At 44.9% G+C, this 18,618-nt stretch overlaps 1 protein-coding gene across 9 annotated transcripts in view; it reads right to left on the bottom strand.

Annotated features, from left to right (window-relative positions):
* Positions 1 to 2,459: 2,459 nt before the first annotated feature.
* The window catches only part of plce1 (phospholipase C, epsilon 1), an 86,173-nt gene continuing 70,014 nt past the window's right edge, over positions 2,460 to 18,618 (bottom strand). For 7 of the 9 annotated variants that reach the window (XM_030339907.1, XM_030339911.1, XM_030339910.1 and 4 more), the window contains 13 exons: positions 16,942 to 17,063; positions 16,581 to 16,698; positions 15,974 to 16,111; positions 14,269 to 14,595; positions 13,044 to 13,207; positions 10,445 to 10,706; positions 9,894 to 10,012; positions 9,069 to 9,197; positions 8,462 to 8,647; positions 7,952 to 8,131; positions 7,293 to 7,505; positions 7,013 to 7,148; positions 2,460 to 5,597 (listed from right to left, as the gene is read on the bottom strand). In XM_030339907.1, coding sequence (XP_030195767.1) covers positions 5,416 to 5,597; positions 7,013 to 7,148; positions 7,293 to 7,505; positions 7,952 to 8,131; positions 8,462 to 8,647; positions 9,069 to 9,197; positions 9,894 to 10,012; positions 10,445 to 10,706; positions 13,044 to 13,207; positions 14,269 to 14,595; positions 15,974 to 16,111; positions 16,581 to 16,698; positions 16,942 to 17,063 — 2,276 coding nt within the window. In that variant the 3' untranslated portion in view covers positions 2,460 to 5,415. Of the gene's footprint in view, positions 5,598 to 6,718; positions 6,742 to 6,914; positions 7,149 to 7,292; positions 7,506 to 7,951; positions 8,132 to 8,461; positions 8,648 to 9,068; positions 9,198 to 9,893; positions 10,013 to 10,444; positions 10,707 to 13,043; positions 13,208 to 14,268; positions 14,596 to 15,973; positions 16,112 to 16,580; positions 16,699 to 16,941; positions 17,064 to 18,618 lie in introns of all 9 variants that reach the window. The other 2 variants (XR_003973825.1, XM_030339913.1) reach the window with 2 other exon arrangements.

The following is an 18,618-nucleotide window of genomic DNA, read 5'->3' as shown; positions in this document are numbered from 1 at the left end:
GCTTTCGGCCAGGTGTCCCCCAATCAAGCTGATTGGGGTTCAGTCGGTGCTCTCCGTCGCCGGCTGGGGGGTGACGGTGGTATCGGCCATCCAGGACCAACCCTCGGGCTGGTCCGGGCCGAGGTTTACGGGGCGGGATGCCACAATGCACACAACGACAGATAAAAACCTTATATATATATATACACGCACACACCATAGGTATACACCATATAGATACGCACACACCATAGTTACACACCATATAGATACACACCATAGTCACCAATTAGTATCCACCTTATTCTGCGCTTAAACAAGGGGGGCGCCATATTGGTTCCGTTTTGTGATCTATGTTCCGGTTGAGCAACTCTGCCCGTTATCAGTGGCACAATACATTAGCATTATTTGACAAGATTCTGAGAGTCTGAAGGTCTATCTTCGTGGGGACATTGTACAAGAAGATGAGGAATATGATGTTCAATCAGTTGCTATGGTCAAATGGTTAAAATGTTGTTTCTATTGTTAATTTTTACAAATCTTTACCAAACTTTAACTTATACCTGTATTTTTATACACAAACATGACGTCTTTGAGGGTCAATAAAATAAACTTCACACGAGGCATTTGCTAAATCCTTTAATGATTGAGTTAATGCTTTGACATAATACTAAAAACTAATTACATTAAAAACAATAGCCAATAATATGTACAAATAGTAGTTAAAATATGCACAAGTAGTTAAGTAGTATAAAATTATCATTTGCATAACTGCATATATAGGCCTAACGCTCACAGAGCAACAGGCGACCTTCATTATTCTCGTCTGAAACAAAAGGAAGCATGTCTCTGAAACAGAATGCTCTTAGTCTTGGTGTGCTGGACTGACTGGGTTTGACTGCAGCTTTCAAAAAGAGATATTCCTCCTTCTCGTTTTTGGAATGCAAAACACCACCGACCTTTCCACTATGTAAATATTGATACGCCTGGGTGCTCTTGACATTTTTCATGGCTGACCCATCGACAGCTAACACTAAATAATAAAAAATATCCCCATACGACACCTGAGGCCACCACCACATGTCATCCACCCACTCGGTGGAGTTCATTAACCTCGGGTGACGAAGTACAATCCCTCCATCCAAACTTTTGACATTTTTTTTGTCTCTACCCACGTTAGCCTCTCCATCTTAAAGGTTGGGTATGGAATTCTCTATTTTGGCCATTTTTACAAAATTACTTGAAATCCTTATCATAACCCACTTACAGCCACTGAGTTAGAAGTACTGACATGAAAATTAAACAAATCAATCATCTGTGGAACGGGCAGGGCTTGAAAAATCCAGCCAATGATTTCCAGACCCACCGAGTGGCATTGGACAGTAAGTACGTCAATCAAACGGTCGTACTGCACTCCCCTCCCCCGCTCCAAGCGCGTGACCCTTTGTGCACATACTCAAAGCTTGTGACCCAGAGCAAGCTTCTGTTTGTTGTTATCCTGCGGTAGCTACTGGAGCTAGCTAACTAGCTAATGGCTCTCTCTTGCGCATCGGTGTTCGTTCATGCATGATTGCGCGTCCATGACTTGGAATGGGTGGAGTCAGAGTCAGCGTTGAAGGAGAGGGGGTAGGACCATTTGAGTTGTGTATTTTCAAAATCTGCTGGCGTTTCCCAAATCCCATACCAAACCTTTAATTCACCGGGTATTTCAATGTAGCTATCTAGCTGTAACTAGCCGACCGGAAGTTTCAACACAAAGCGGAAGACAAACGCATGTAAAAAGGGGCGTGGCGGAATAAGGTGGATATCTTTGAGAATTAGCATATCGGTATGGATTTAGGATTTAGATGGAAGAATTTGATTGAAAATAGGGATTCCAATTTAGGATTTAAGATTTATCTATACGATTTAGCTCAGATAAAGCATTTACATTCAGGATTTACATTTAGAAATAAGATTTAGATATAAGATTTAGATTCAAGATTTAAATTTAATATATGATTCTAAATTAGTTTGTTCTGTATGAGTTGGATCCAAACTAACATTTCATCCATCTTAGATAATTTTACCTTTAAACATTGATAGATGAATAGATTTATACTTTCAAATATAAGAAACCCAAAAAATTGTGGTCTACATTATCAACCCTGTTTCCCCCAAAAGTTGAATTTCTTTCAGAATCAGACCAATGGTGAATACAAATCCTGCACCAATGACTTCAACGACAAACCTTCTGTGCATTTTTGCAGAAACCGAGTCTATGTTGCAGACTTCAATTGCAGTAGTACTCTACTATAATTGTGATGAGAGTTAAGTGATAGTTGTAAAGTTGTGGGTATAAAATAAATATGATTAAATGTATTTTTTGAAACTATCTGTTAATGCAATCCGAAAGTGCTTATTGGAAATCAGTTTTAAAACCTGCAGAGTGATCCGACATTTATGAAAACAAATTAAGTCTGCATTCAGCAACGAAACAATAATGACTACGACAATAGTTGTATTTAATGTGAACTCTCTCTTTACAGGTATGACAACATTGGCTGATAATCAATCATTTAAATAATTCAAGTAAATAGAAACGTGAAGACGTACAGCCTGCAGGTCACAATATGAAGCACGTTGGACAACACAATGACCAAATACACTTTTAAAAAAATATACACGACAACACAAAGACTTATACACTTCCATCCAAATGTGTCGCCCTAATCTTCCTACATTTACAAAGACACAGGTAGACAACTGCAGGACATTTTCCTGAAGAATATAACACCAGAAATGTAACTACTACAGCCAACACTTAAGTAAAAAATATTATTTACACCACTGAACAAATATTACATTTTAGTGTAAACGCAGAGGAGGGATTTCCCTCACATCTACGCAAATAAATTAAGAAAACAGTTTAAAACACTTTGAGACTTCAGACACGCCCAAAAAACACACACACATACACGTACACACACACACACACACACACACACACACACACACACACACACACACACACACAACAGCCAACCAGGGCGTGTCATTCGATAAATAATCCTACACACATGTTTCTCAGTTTTAACAAAGTTTCAACACACTTAAGAAGGGTATCATTCACAAGTTAGAGATAAAGGCGAAAAACTATACTTGGCGTTGAAATAATTCATCATCTGAATACCTCCATTTAAAGAAAAGAATGCATGCAACAAATGGTATCAAGTCTTGAATAGCTAAGCTCTACATCCAGACGTCTTGTTTAAAAGTATCAGACTACCCGAGGATTGTCTACGAAAAACATAAAACATTGAGCATTTTAAAGAAAACTCTTTAAAAGATAAACTAAACACCTTATGTGTATATACAACTCTACAGCCACATTGAGTCTGAGCTCCATCTATATGTTAGGCTCAGGGATGATTTCCTGTCTGTCTATCAGTGACCCTGGATAAAAATATATACATTTACAACAGACTAAACTGGACTAAAATATAAATCAAATTGTTAAGCCACTATAAAATGGAAACAATATAATTATTAAATGTATTTAAAAGTACCTTTATATGACATTACAATCGATTCACACTTAACTAAGCACAAGCCTACATATAGGGAAGGAAATAGGTTTAAAAGTTAAACCGCTTTCCATAGACAATAATATGCTCAACTTTAACTTAATATTGGATATCAGCTTTATTTCAGGTTAAAAAAAAATTCTGCCAACATAAGCTATCATAACTTTAGTTATGCTATGTTAGCTTCACATAGCTGTCATGCTAATGCTACAACTCAGCCAATGACGGACAAGACATTTAGACTGGGAGATGGAAACAAACAATTTAACTTAACTTAACTGATGTTGACATGACCTTTAATCATTCTCAACATTTGAAGATTTTGGGAAGCCTTCTTAATTGTCAAATTTAAGATGGGCGTAAACAACAAAAATAAAATGTACGACACCGCTCAATAATGTAAATTAATAAAAACATGAGAAAATACCCATACAAGTCTTTCATTCTTCATTATGTAAAGAAATAGGAAAGAAAATTCAAAGTATTATTCAACAACTTAAGTTATTTCTTGAAAAAAAAAACATGTCTGTCCCAGAGACATCTTATTAGAAAATACTTTGTGTTTTTTTGTTTAAATGGGGAACATTTAACGGCACACACAGAAGTTTCTTCCAAATTTGAATTCTTTGATCAAATATTTTTGGGACGACATTGTTTTAAGCCTGCTGTATAGTTTACAACGATTTTATTCAACTGGAATAACAGTTGGAACTGTTGGCCACACCCCTATCAGTGATGTCATCAGGCCTTTTCCCGCTAGCTGGGCGAAAATAAGTAACATCACCGATCATTGATCAGCTCTGCGATGACTTACTTTTCTTATATTAGTTAAATTATATATTACTTTTTAGAGATCATGTCAACGATATAAAGTAAAGAAACAACTTAAAAGCCCGTCTACCTGGACCAAAAGCTGCCGAATATAATCTTACAGTATCTGTTTTAATCTTACATTAAAACATGATCAACCATTTCCCTCAAACTGAAGCCATTCAAAATACCTAATTCATACACATTCCATCACTAATGCTTTGAGTCCTTTTGCTATCCTATGTGCGTTTTTTAACAGCAAGAAAATGGGCAATGTTACTAAACATAACTTTACTGAACCTTACAAGAAGCCTTATTCATAGTAACTATATATTTACTGAACCTTACTAGAAGCCTCATTCATAGTTAGTATATGCCGTTAGTGAACCTTACTAGTAGCCTAAATCATGAAAAATCTCTGTTCACACCCAGCAAACTTGACACGTATTCAGGGTTCGTCAAATTAATTTGGAGATTGAAAGGTCACAAACCCATTAATCATTTCATCGTGACTAAATGTTGATGGGTCCGACATACAACTTCCCCTTCATTAATAAGAAACAGCATTTTAGATTATTCTAAATCCCATCCCTGATGATGAAACAATAAATAAATAAAACAGCTGCGGGTGACCGCGTCAAGTCAAACCTGGGGGTAGCCCAATGGCACATTTACCGTGTCTAGGGGCTCCGTGGAGAAAGGCTTTCTGAGTGGCTAGGGCAACTGTCCGTCAACCAGCGAACCAACCAATCAACGGACACCCCCCGGAGTGAGCCAAATCCCATTCATCCGACCAATAGGGTTTGGGCAGGACCCTGTACAGCAACTAAGCCAGCCTCTGGGGCCGGACCGAATCCTCTAAGTGCCCTCAAATCAACTGCCAAATGCAGTCCTTTGCGCAAGAGGAGCGGTTTCCAAGAACTCCCAAACGCACGTACAAACTCGCAGATTGTGGGAATAAACCTTCCTTTGCGCTGAACCAGGGCAATGAGTCCTTACTACACTGCGTTGAGGATGCCTTCCATTATCACTTTAATGATCTTTTCTCCCTCTCTGGGTTTCATTTGTGAACCTTCCAGTTGCGCAGAAGGTACATCTTCCAGGTCTGGAGGGCTCGAGAGGCGGTGGAGGTGTGGTCCCGTCGGGGCTTTGGTCGCGGCCTCACGGGCGAGTTCAGGAGGATACGTCCAGCCCCCTCTTTGCCCTCTGACACCCAGGCCTTCAGCCCCGCAGGCAGACACCCTGTGCAGGAAGAGGGACAGCTAGTCAATTGATAAAAAATAACATGAATCATTAACAACATAATTAACATTACAATTAACACATTCACAAAGATATGAATCAACAAACCAATTAACCAATTAACTTATTGTTACATTCACTGTTCAGCACAACCAATTAACAAATGAACAGTGAAAAATTAACGATTAATCAACCATCGAACCAAAGCAAAGTTGAGGTAGCGAAATAGGGTTACCTAAATGAGGGCAAAATATATCAAAAACCTATACAAACTAATAATAACAGGTTGGTCATCAAATAAACATGACAAAACTACTGTTACTTTGTTTTTTCTTTTTAACCAACTATTATGGAACCAGTGTTTTGTTGCCGTTAATACTGCTGCGCAATTTCATCAACAGTTTGTACAAACCACATTTTGTAATTAGCCATCATTCGAAATACTCCCATGCTTTCAAAGCAGTTTTAAGGGGTGTTATTATGCCACCATATGTTAGTGTGATTAGCCATTACAGGCTGAAAAAATGGGCCTTTTCCTTTGCTTTAGTGACGCCACAAGTGTGATTGTCCTCCTAGATGTGTGATTGATAAAAAACAGGAAAATACAGATAATCACACCCACATCTGGTGGCATAACATCACCCCTTTAACAATTTAGAAATAAAAAATATAAATTAATTGGAAAATAAAAATTGGTCAAGAAATTACATTTATGTTGCCAATTTCTTTTTTATTACATCCATTAATCCCAACAGCACTAATTTATACTCAAAATTTGATGCTACATTCAACAAGGTGATGAAATATTACAATGTATGAATACGTAACAATTGGTTAAAACCATCTGGAGGTTATGTCTCATGATGCTTATCAATACTAGAAATGTAGGTATTAACCCGAGGTATTAGATGTGGTTAGGGTTAGTTTATCTTAAGTTTAGGTGTACAGGTAAGTGACCATCAATCCCATCACCTAAATTAAAGCTTATTTTAACCAGTTAGGGTTAGGGTTTAACCCTAACCCTTGGGTTTTAAGGCAAAAGCCCTATCCTAACTTAACCATCACTCAAACATATACCTAAAATCAAATTATGTTACAGTAGGGTTTGTTATTTTACTTACCTTCACTTATCCATACACCTTACCTAAAGGTAAAGTAAGGGAAGGTATGTTAGGGTTAGGGTTTGGTGTGTGTTTAAACACCAAACCTTTAACCTAAATTAACTGAAGGTTAAGGTATCTGGTTAAGTGACGGTGAAGGGTGTGCTATGTCTAAGTGGTCTGACCAGTGTTAAGGGGTGTTAAAGGGGCACTGTACCTCTGTTGCCTTGTTCATGCACAGACAGCAGGGGGAGCCAGAGTCTCACTCCTGGATCTCAGTCAGCGCAACACAGCATGCTGCCCGCTCATCCTTACTGTGGGCGGGGCCGTCATGGCACAGCGTCACCGATTGGCTGGCGCTGCTGCCACTCGACGTGCTGCGGCCGCGACTGGTCAGCTTCTTGAGCTCGCTGGCGAACGAGATGCCCTTTCTCTTGTCCTCGCGAGGCATCTGGAGAGGGACATATATGAGTGGGTTTCAAACCTCTACATCTATGCACTGACCTGAAATAGCTAGTCTCCTCTTTCTCTCAAATCAAAGAATCATACATTATTATTAATATGTTTTGAGATAGAGTAAGCGAGTGGTGTCTACCTGCTCTTTGAGTTTGAGGATGAACTTCCCCACCCCCCTCCACCGGCTCTGAGCTTGATAGACACACTCGTGGTCCAATAGGATTCGCTGAAGCGGCTTGGCGGTCGACGCCTTCTTGGAGCCGGGGTCCTTGGTCACCTCCTCCATCAAGACGTAGTCGGTGGGGTTGGGGTTGGACAGGATGCTCAAGGAGTATTTGGCTTTGGACAGAGTCTGGAACCAATACAACAGAAGAGCTTCTAGGTTAACACAGTGTATTTCCAAAGCTAATTCCTGAAGGCCATATTTGTAAAGATATGTCCCGAAGACCATCATAATTTAGCTATTTCCTGAGGACCATATTTGTAAAGCTACTTCCTGAAGACCATCTTTTTAAAGCTACTTCCTGAAGACCATATTTGTTCAGCTACTTCCTGAAGACCATATTTGTAAAGTGACTTCCTGAAGACCACATTTCAAAAGCAACTTCTGAGGACCATATTTGTTAAGCTACTTCCGGAAGACCTTATTTGTTTAGCTACTTCCTGAAGACCATATTTGTAAAGTGACTTCCTAAAGACCATATTTGTAAAGCAACTTCCTGAAGACCATATGTGCTAAGTTACTTCCTGAAGACCATATGTGTTAAGCTACTTCTTGGTGTCCATGTGTGTTCCCACCTGCTGGATGATGTCCTGGGAGGTGCTGGAGCGCGGGGCCTTAATCACCGTGTGGGGCTGCTCAGGAGAGACGTCGTGGACCTGGACGAAGAACATCTCCTCTTCCCCTCCTCCCTCCCTCCCTCCTACGGTCAGCTCATCCTCCCCTTCTCCAACCAACGTGCTCCTCTCATTACAGTTCTGCGACAATAAAAACATCAATAACTTTATTTACAATGAAATCTCATGACACTTACATCCAAAGCAATGTACAAGCAAGGCTCCAAACGGTGAACAAATCAGAAAGATATTACATCTTTCGATAAAGGCCATTTTTCTCACTTTAGAACAGAACATTATATGTCTTGTAGCTAGTCAAAATCAGTCCACAAACTCCCTGTCTGACGTTAAAGTGAAGGAATACTTCATTAATCCCCGTGTGTCTATCATCAGCCAGCTGATGGATTGACAGCGCTGTTCTCTGAGCGGGGAGTGCGGCGGTCTAGACCGGTTTAACTGGTTCTGGTTCACCTCCTCTCTGGCTCGGAGGCTGATCCTGCCCACCAGGCCCTCCTCCGTGTGCCAGCCGCTGACCAGCCGCAGCACCTCCTCCTCCGGAGCCAGAGGCCGCTGCCTGGCCTCGCTGCGCTCCTTGGCAAGGGGAAGCCTCTCCTCGCACAGGAAGTAGTCTGAGGGACTTCCTGTTGGGGACACAACCTGAGGAGGAAGACGTAATCCATCAGCTACACAATACAATACGCATCATACTACATGGATTATATGATTTAGATGAGATGATATTAGATTGAATTACTTTAATATTAGTCTTATTAGAGTAAATTAGGCTATATATATATTATGACAAAAAAGATCAGATATTCAAAATATTTTACAATAAAATGTTATTAGATTCTATTAGTTCAAATTAGATTGTATTTGACAACGTTAATTTAGATCCGATTAATTTAGATCATTTAATATTAGATTAGACTTTATCTGAGTCGATGACGATATTTTACAAATAGATTATATCAGAATAGTATACCACTTTAAACTCGATTATATTAGACTATGCTGGTGGAGATGAGATGAGATGGGATTAGATGAGTTGAGATGAGGTGATAGGGGCTCTACCCACCATGTCTAGCAGCTGCCTGGCGGTGGTCTGCGGGCAGACCGGGAACACGGTGAAGGGCTCCGGGCCCGGGGCCCCGTGCACCGTCAGCCTGTGCTTCTGATACGTCCGCTGGTCATCTGTACTGTACCACTGCACACACACAGCACACACAACACATCTTAATATACATCACTAACCCACAACACACACATCTTAACATACATCACTAACCCACAACACACACATCTTAATAGACATCACTAAACCCACAACACAACCATCTTAATATACATCACTAACCCACAACACACACATCTTAACATACATCACTAACCCACAACACACACACCTTAATAGACATCACTAAACCCACAACACACACATCTTAATATACATCACTAACCCACAACACACACATCACACATGACTTAGTAGACATCACTAAACCCACAACACACACATCTTAATATACATCACTAACCCACAACACACACATCTTAATAGACATCACTAAACCAACAACACACACATCACACATGACTTAGTAGACATCACTAAACCCAGAACACACACATCTTAATAGACATCACCAAACCCAGAAAACACAAGTCACAGATACCAATACACAGAAAATACACACATGATTAAAACCAGTACAGACACATCATAGTTAATATCACTACACACAGGACCAGGACACATACATCATGAACAGAAATACCCTGAAAATGCACATATTTAACCCAGAATCTGGGAGTAAACAACCTTAACCAGGAAACCATCCATCACCAGCTACTGTACATCATTATAAAAAAGCCACCTGTGGACTAGCGGTGGCGGTCTTACCATAGAGGAGGGAACAGCACCCCCTGCAGGGCCGTCCTCGTTCCTGCGGCTGTAGATGAACAGACCGGACACCTCTAGGGACTCATTGTGTTGAGTTCTTAACTGTAGGTGCCTGTAACCTGAAGAACACACACACACACACACACACACACACACACACACACACACACACACACACACACACACACACACACACACACACACACACACACACACACACACACACGACAATGAATCCCAAAGAAAATGAACACAAATAGTTTCAACAGATCATGCACGGTTGCAGCCTTGACGCTGCTATGAAGCGTCCAGCTATCCTTTACGTTTGCTCGCCGCACTCTGTTTTGATTGAGTCTCATGGGATCTCATGCATTCAGCACCATAGCAACGGGCAGCAGTGGAACAAATACAAGACAGCCAAGAGACTCCATCAAAGGCCCACTGAATCCAAGCAAAGTGGGGCTGAACGCAGAACGGCTGAGGGCCGCTGTCAGTCCTCCACTCTGGGGGCGGTTCCTGGTGGACCCTGAGGTGTTCCCCCCAACCCCCACCTGGTTTGAGGGCTTTGATGGGCAGGGTCCTCTGGGCCGTGGTCTGGGAGCTGTTGTTCTCCACCACGGCGATGCGCAGGAAGCACAGCTCCTCAAAGTGCACGGTGAACTGGAAGCTCTCGCCCCACATGGGGTTGAGCGTGTTGCGGTGGATGGGCTTGGAGCGGAAGTGGCTGGCGTCCACGGGCATGCCCAGCACGTCCACCTCCACGCAGGGGCTGCCCGCGCTGTTGCCCGGGCACACGTTCTGCCCGGAGATCACCTGGAGGGAGGGAGAGGGAGGGGGGAGACCGGTCAACACGCTGATGCACCCGCTGGGAGAAATACAGCAATGTAAGCAGTGTCTCATGAGTGCTGTTATACGGAAAATCAGCACGTCGTTATTTGCCCAAAGGCTGAGTACCAAGGAGGATCACAGCCATGACTGTCATATTATATACTTTCGTCAGTAATGTTATACTCTATGTCTGCACTCGTGGAACACCTCTTGGCCAATCAAATCACTGCAAAACTAGCTGTTTTATAATGTGCAGCTGCTGCAGGATGTGACGTTTCCAGCGGCCAGAAGAGGGCGACAAATCCACAAATAAGCCTAAAGCACATTTTTGCGCGGGACTTTATCTTAAACAAAAAAACATGTATGCATACATGTGTCTATTTGATACCAAAAAATACTTGTTTGAGAGAGAGAGAGTGAGAGTGCGAGTGAGAGAGAGGTGAGACAGAGAAAGAAGGCAGGAGAGAGAGGTGAAGTGAGAGAGGAGAGAGAGAGATGAAAGAGGAGAGAGGGAGAGAGGGGGGAAGAGGGGGAGAATAGCTAGCAGAAAGCAAGAGGAATGGATAGAGTTAAATGAAAGCGAGAGGAGTAGAAAACAGAGGTAAAGCGTAAGAAAGAAGAGAGTGTATGAGAGGTTAAATGCGTTTGTAGACATTAGGTTTACATTTTGTTCTGTAGAAACATTTTTGCAAAGCCAATAATTTCATCTGCTCTGTTGATATATACGAGACAACTCTGAACCAACAGAAAGGTACAGGGTGTGAGGTTACCCTGACAAAAACACATGCACACAAAAATGCACAGACACACACACACACACACACACACACACACACACACACAGACAGACAGACAGACAGACAGACAGACAGACAGACAGACAGACAGACAGACAGACAGACAGACAGACAGACAGACACACACACAAACACACACACAGTTTACGAGGTTTAGACTATAGGTCAACTCTGTTTTTAGATGCTGGACTTTACAAGATGGAGGATCATAGTTGTTATGAGACCCTCATCTGTAGCTCATAAAGGATAGTCCCTACCACTAAATTAACATGACTGGTTTACCCCTCATCCTAAACATCCATTTACTTAATTATTTACATATTTAGCTGTGGCTATTTAAATGTATGTAATGTCATAAATTGCATTAATATGATTCAATAAAAAACATTTCTTTCATTCAACTCTTATGAGTAACCAGGTCATCGTTTTCAGTGAAAGGTCACGACGAGTGTTTCAGTCAGGCCATATTATTTTTATTGTGAACAGTAGGTGGGGTTCAGATGGTTCGATCTCAAGAGATTGCACTGCTCAAGGATCGGCTTAGGGACAGCTTAGAGACACGGCTAGCTTGAGCTGAACTCACATTTCTGCTCTCCCCGAGTTAGAGAAGATCAGCGAGTGGAGTCCGAGAAACGACGCAGATCTTTGCAGACCTGCATGCATTTACAGTTCCACCGCACATTAACGTGAACACAAGGGGGCAGTACAGCGTTCACAAACACAAACGTTTCGGAAACGGAAACGCAAGACATAGTCAGCTACATTTAAAATATGAAAAAAATGTCACCATGTGATAAAGTCGACCCGACCCCGGATAAGCGGTTTGGATGATGAGATGATATGAGATGAGATGAGATATAGTAATTGCAAAATCCACTGTTGAAAAGTGGTTGATGTGCAGCCAACTGGAACTGTTTTGAAATGTGGGGTGTGTTCATTTATTTTAGTTTAGTTAGTTTTAGCTTTAGGCGCGAAACGAACGCTGCATGTTCCCCACACTATTTGGTCAAACAGACATGTAAACTCTCGGTAGCTACCCGGCTCTTCGCAGAACTTCGTACCTGCTCCGCAGCAAGACGGCTAGCGTAAGGACACGACGAGCATAGCAGCATAGCTAGCTTAGGGAAATATCAAGCTTAACAACACAGCTTAAGGTACCGCTAGCTTTTCAACACAGCTATCTTAGAGTCATAGCTAGCTTTACAGCAAAGCTATCTCCAAAGCATATCTAGCTTTTGGTTCAAAGACGTGAAGAACTCCAGCCTTGAACCCTACTTCCCCATTCTAAACATCTTTACGACTTACAGCCTTTTATAAACTCTGCTCTAATTCTCAGCTCAATGGGAGGCCTCCATGACAGCTCAAGCACATACGGCCCCTTATTTAATAAACACTCAAACCACTTTTACTGCCGAGATGTAGACACACAGCCAGAAAGTGTGTGCGTGTGTATAAAGTGTTTTGCAATCTCTGACTTCTGGGGAACTGAGAGGGAACTTATTGAGAACTCCACCTTGGTTCTTACCGTGAGGGTGTAGGTGATGGGGGTCATGTTCTCCACGTCTCGCTCCAGGGGGCAGAACTGCTGGTAGAGGGGGCAGCAGCGGTCCCACAACACCGCCGGCTTTAGCACGTAGCCGCAGCCGCCGTTAGCCTCGAAGAGCGCTTCGTTTAGCTGCAGGGGAAGATCTGGGGGGGGGGGGGAAGGTTGAGGGCATGAGAAATCATCGCTAATATCCTGAATCTTTATATCTGGAGTCAGAGTTCTTGACTCAGACACCAACAACCTTTTATCTGTCTTTCATGAACTCCCATTTGCATTTTTATGTATTAACAAGCATCTTAACGGCCAGCATTGAGCACGTCAATGTACAGGGGTCAAATCCTCAACTTTGCTTTAGGAATTCAGGTAGAAGTGGTGAGATTGAAGAAGAAAAGCAGAGAGGAAGAGACGGAGTGGATGTGAATCATCAGGATAGATCCTTCACGTCGGAAATAAATAAAGATAAATAGTTATAAAAAGAAAGAGCAAAATGAGACAAAGAAAGTACATCACTCTCAAACATTATTGAGTCCGATGCCAGAGGCTTCTTCGAGAGCTGACCTCTTCCTGCCAGAGGAGGTTCCAGTCCACTGCATGCACCCCGACTCCCTTCAGGAGACGGCTCGCATTGCTAAATTGCTAAATGTTTTTCTCAAATTCCTGCTTCTCTTCTGTAAGAAGGAATGATAGGGGGAGAGTTTGGCTCGGGGAAATGGAAAATCGCTTCCACCTCATCTGAGAGGCCGCGATCACAGCGAGGCGCAGGAGACCAGAGATTAAGGGTGTCTTCTAAATGCTCCCCAGAGGGAGATAACCTGCTGTTTGGAGGGTCGGAGGTCGGCGGGGGGAGGGGGATTGAAGTTTTTTTTTGTTTTTTAATGGCTCACTGATCTAGTTTTAACATTATGACCCGGCAGTTTAAAATGCTAGCGCCGCGCGAGTACCTAAGACCAGGAACTCCTCGTGCTTCTCACACCGCCATGAAGGAAGTTCAAGCCTGACGTCTTTTTACAGTACTACTACATTCTTATCAGTTCTTATTTTAAATGACACTCTTCCTGTCCTCAAAAGATTAATTAATGCATAATTTATATAAAAGACTATATGGAGACCAAAATGTTCATTTTGGATGACGTTGCGTTTACGCAAATCAAACTTGAAACATCAACTAAGCCCCCCCCCCCCCCCCCCCCGGGCTCCGCCTCACCGTCGGTCTGGTAGTTGAGCGCCACCAGCTGGATACCGTGCAGCCAGAAGGGCAGCGGGCTGGGGTTGGCCGAGTCGATGCGCGTGGCCGCCGGGTAGGTGCGCAGCAGCTGGGAGCCCGTGTGCTGGATGAGCTTGCGGGAGTAGCGGCGGCAGAGGCGCTTGGCGGCGTTCTCGTTGACCGAGGAGATGTGGTAGCACTTGGGCGTGCGGATGATGGAGCTGAGGGAGGCGGGCGCGCTGGGCACCGGGGACGTCTGGCACTGCTGTTGGGCCTGCTGTGTCTGCTGCTGCTCCTCCCAGCTCAGACGCACGCACTCTGCACCGCCTGGAGGGAGGAGGAGGAGGAAGAGGGGGAGGAAGAGGAAGAGGAAGAGGAGGAGGAGGAGGAAGAGGAGGAAGAGGGGGAGGAGGAGGAGGAGGAGGTGGAAGAGGTGAGGGAGGAAGAGGAGGAGGAGGAGGAGGTGTGGGAGGAAGAGGTGAGGGAGGAGGAGGAGGAGGTGTGGGAGGAGGAGGAGGAAGAGGGGGAGGAAGAGGAAGAGGAAGAGGAGGAGGAGGAAGAGGAAGAGGTGAGGGAGGAGGAGGAGGAGGAGGAGGTGGAAGAGGTGAGGGAGGAAGAGGAGGAGGAGGAGGTGTGGGAGGAAGAGGTGAGGGAGGAGGAGGAGGAGGTGTGGGAGGAGGAGGAGGAAGAGGAGGAGGAGGTGAGGGAGGAGGAGGAGGAGGAGGAGGAGGAAGAAGAGGTGAGGGGAGAAGGATACAATGGTAAATGGATTGCATTCACAGGGAGTGGGCCACTCGTCGTGTTTTACAGTGTGTTTGACAGTGTGTGCCCTCACGTCCACCCGTTCACACACATGTCCATGCACCGTAGACAGTGTCAACTGCGCAAGGGGGCGGCTGTCTTTAGGGGGGCCGAGGGAATGGGGGTGGGCCGAGGAGCGGAGGAGATGAGGGACGTGAAGGAGGACGCGGTGAGTCAGGAAATAAATGTTTAAGAAAGGAGGGTCACTTTTTTTTCAGTTTTTGTTGTTGTTGATCTAAAAAGGATGTTTAGATCATGTGTATTTATTCATGTTTGTTTGTACGCAAGTGCGAGCATGCTCGTTCACAAAAGTGGTTTTGGTGCACTGCTCGCTACTCTGATTGGTTTAAATGGGGTCAGGAGGGCGGACGTCTGATTGGTTCGGATAGGGTCAGGTGGTCGGACATCTGATGGATTCTGATTGGGTCAGGGGGTGGGACATCTGGGACGGCTCTGTGGTGTCGTGCTATCGTTGTTGTTGTTTCTCCTCCAGAGGTCCCAGGGCGTGTGACTTTTGGACCAGGAGAAGGGAAAGAGAGCCAACTGTATCCCAACCACCAGGGTCGACGGGGGAGGAGGGGGTCAGGGGTCGGGGGGGGGGTCAGCGTCTCCCTGGGTGTCCAGTATGGGATTTCTCTATTTAAGGTCAAAGGGATCTTTTTTCAGAGTCAAAATACACCAGGAAAAGGACCTGTAGGCTGCTTCTCATGCACGTCACACACACACACACACACACACACACACACACACACACACACACACACACACACACACACACACACACACACACACACACACACACACACACACACACACACACACATTTTACACAATACAAAATCTACCACTTTAATGTCATATAACGTAATAAAACCGCCACTTGTGGCCCGCCACTTGTGTCTACCTTTCCCTGAGGGGCGGGTCTGGGGGGCGGAGTCTCCCAGTGTGTTAATGCGAGCAGGGGCCGCTCCAAATATGGACTTCCTGCCCTTCCCTCGGTCCTTCCCTCGGCCCGAGTCAGTCGGAGACAGTGTGGACAGGCCTGGTTCCCACGGGCATGCACGCGTATGCCAACACACATAAACAAACAGAAGAAAAACTAAAACAACAGCATCACCAGTTGTCTGTCTGTCTGTCTGTCTGTCTGTCTGTCTGTCTGTCTGTCTGTCTGTCTGTCTGTCTGTCTGTCTGTCTGTCTGTCTGTCTGTCTGTCTGTCTGTCTGTCTGTCTGTCTGTCTGTCTGTCTGTCTGTCTGTCTGTCTGTCTGTCTGTCTGTCTGTCTGTCTGTCTGTCTGTCTGTCTGTCTGTCTGTCTGTCTGTCTGTCTGTCTGTCTGTCTGTCTGTCTGTCTGTCTGTCTGTCTGTCTGTCTGTCTGTCTGTCTGTCTGTCTGTCTGTCTGTCTGTCTGTCTGTCTGTCTGTCTGTCTGTCTCTCTCTCTCTCTCTCTCTCTCTGTCTCTGTCTCTGTCTCTGTCTCTGTCTCTGTCTCTCTCTCTCTCGTGGAAGAGCCTACCGGGGAACTTGATGGCCTGGCAGTAGATGATGAGGTCCGACAGCTCCTGGGCGATCTGCCGGCTCTCCTTCTTGTTCTGAGGAAGGTAGAACTCCTCCCCCAACTCCATGTCAAACACCTACACACACACACACACACACACACACACACACACACACACACACACACACACACACACACACACACACACACACACACACACACACACACACAGTGAAAAGGTGGATATAAAATACCTTTATATCCTGCAAATCTATCATATAGATCAATGGGGTAAGCAGCCGCCCTTGCACCCCAACATATCCGACCCTAGAGGGGGGATGTTCATACAGTCTGACTCTCTGAGTTTCCGCTGGCCTACTTTTCCCTTGCAGTTTGCCGCCCTCTCCGGTTTCTTGGAGCTTCTCTTGGGAACCTCGTCGGTCGGCGGCTCTTCCTTCTCCGCTGTGCTCTTCCCCTCCGGCTTGTCATCCAGGATGTTGTCTGAACACAAGACCAGCCCACACACACACACACACACACCATGAAGGACAACGTTCCCCAGTGATCCCAGTTCCCCCTTCTGGGAATCAGAGGCGGAGACACACATGAACGGGCCATCATTGACCTGAAGAGGACGGTACACAGAGCTCCGGTGCAGGACGTGTGACGAAGAGACGGCTTATCGAGGAGACATTCCAGCTTTCTGGATATCACCAAAACACAATTCTGCATTGCGAACTAAAACACTTAGAAAAGCTGAAGCACGGCGCCAGGGACAGGGCAGATGGAGCGCTCTTAAGTTGTGTTATAACAAATGGTCTTTATCAGTGTTTATCGGACAGGGGAGTGAACTCTCCAGGGGAGTGGAATCAAGTTTTAAGACGGTATTGAACAAGGCAGAAAACATTTTACCACTATCGATCCCCGGCACTCGTCTCTTAGCGATAACTGCCCCCGGTATATTTTACATATTGGCCCCGGACTGCGTGACAGCATTTCCAGGCAGATGGCCATGTTCAGCCCCTCCCCCTCGCCACTGTAAACACGAGCAGTAGCAGTTTGCTGTTCCTTGCTCTAGATATACTCCACATGAGCGTTACGGCCAAAAACACATCGACCAAGGCCCTTATCTGCCAGATGGACACACCACAACAAACACAAGAGACTCTGAGCAGAATAGCTCCTTTTCTGTGAACTAAGAGGAGAGATTTGCAGCAGAGAACCAAGATTCTAAGCGTTCAATAGCATTCATCTTGTACCCAAAGCATCAGAGCAGGTAGGGTTTAAGGCTCCGACACGCTTTCTGTGTTCCACACCCGCAGTTTCCCTTCATATCATATTTTCCAAACACCATAAAAAAATACTAAAGAAGAAGAGGCATGGGAATACAGAAAGGAAATGGCATTTTTATCTCTCGCAACAGTTTGTGGGATATGTCGGCTAGAGTACAATGCCGTCTGGCTGTCGGCAGATCTCCTCGCACAACCTCTCTTCTAGTTGGCATCCATTTTGTCATCTGGAGCATGCGCTAGCTACTAGCTAGTGGACCGCTTGCTATGCGTACCATCCAAGGGGCCACACATTCTGGGCTGCGCATGATCATCCGCTTAGGGGTCCCACAGACCTCGTGGACAAGACGATGACAAAATCTGCGCCAGGCAACGTCATACGTTTGTTTACAGCTGCCCTCATGCACTTGTGACCGACCTTCGTCGAGTGCTTCCATCTAACCCCCCCCCCCCCCATAACACAATCCGACGTCGACAACAGAAAGTCAATCCTAACTTTATTTTTATCTGTCAAAACAAACTCAAAACTTATGAAAGGGAGAGTCTGAGAGCGAGGGCCAGACAGAAAGGCACCCATCCGGCGTCCCTTCCCCTTAATGTGAACTACTCCAGGATCAGAGTGGACCGTGGAGCGTCAGAGGGAGCCAGCCCAGGCCAAACCCGGGGCCGGCCGTGTGAAGCCCTGCGAGGGGGCAGGGCGACAGGGTACGGGGGGGCACGTCCAGTACAGGGCCAGGGTGCCTGGGGGGGGGGGGGGGGGGGGGGGG

Source organism: Gadus morhua, chromosome 18 (assembly GCF_902167405.1).
Source record: "Gadus morhua chromosome 18, gadMor3.0, whole genome shotgun sequence".
Taxonomy (NCBI): domain Eukaryota; kingdom Metazoa; phylum Chordata; class Actinopteri; order Gadiformes; family Gadidae; genus Gadus; species Gadus morhua.
This window is presented reverse-complemented; position numbering and strand designations above follow the sequence as displayed.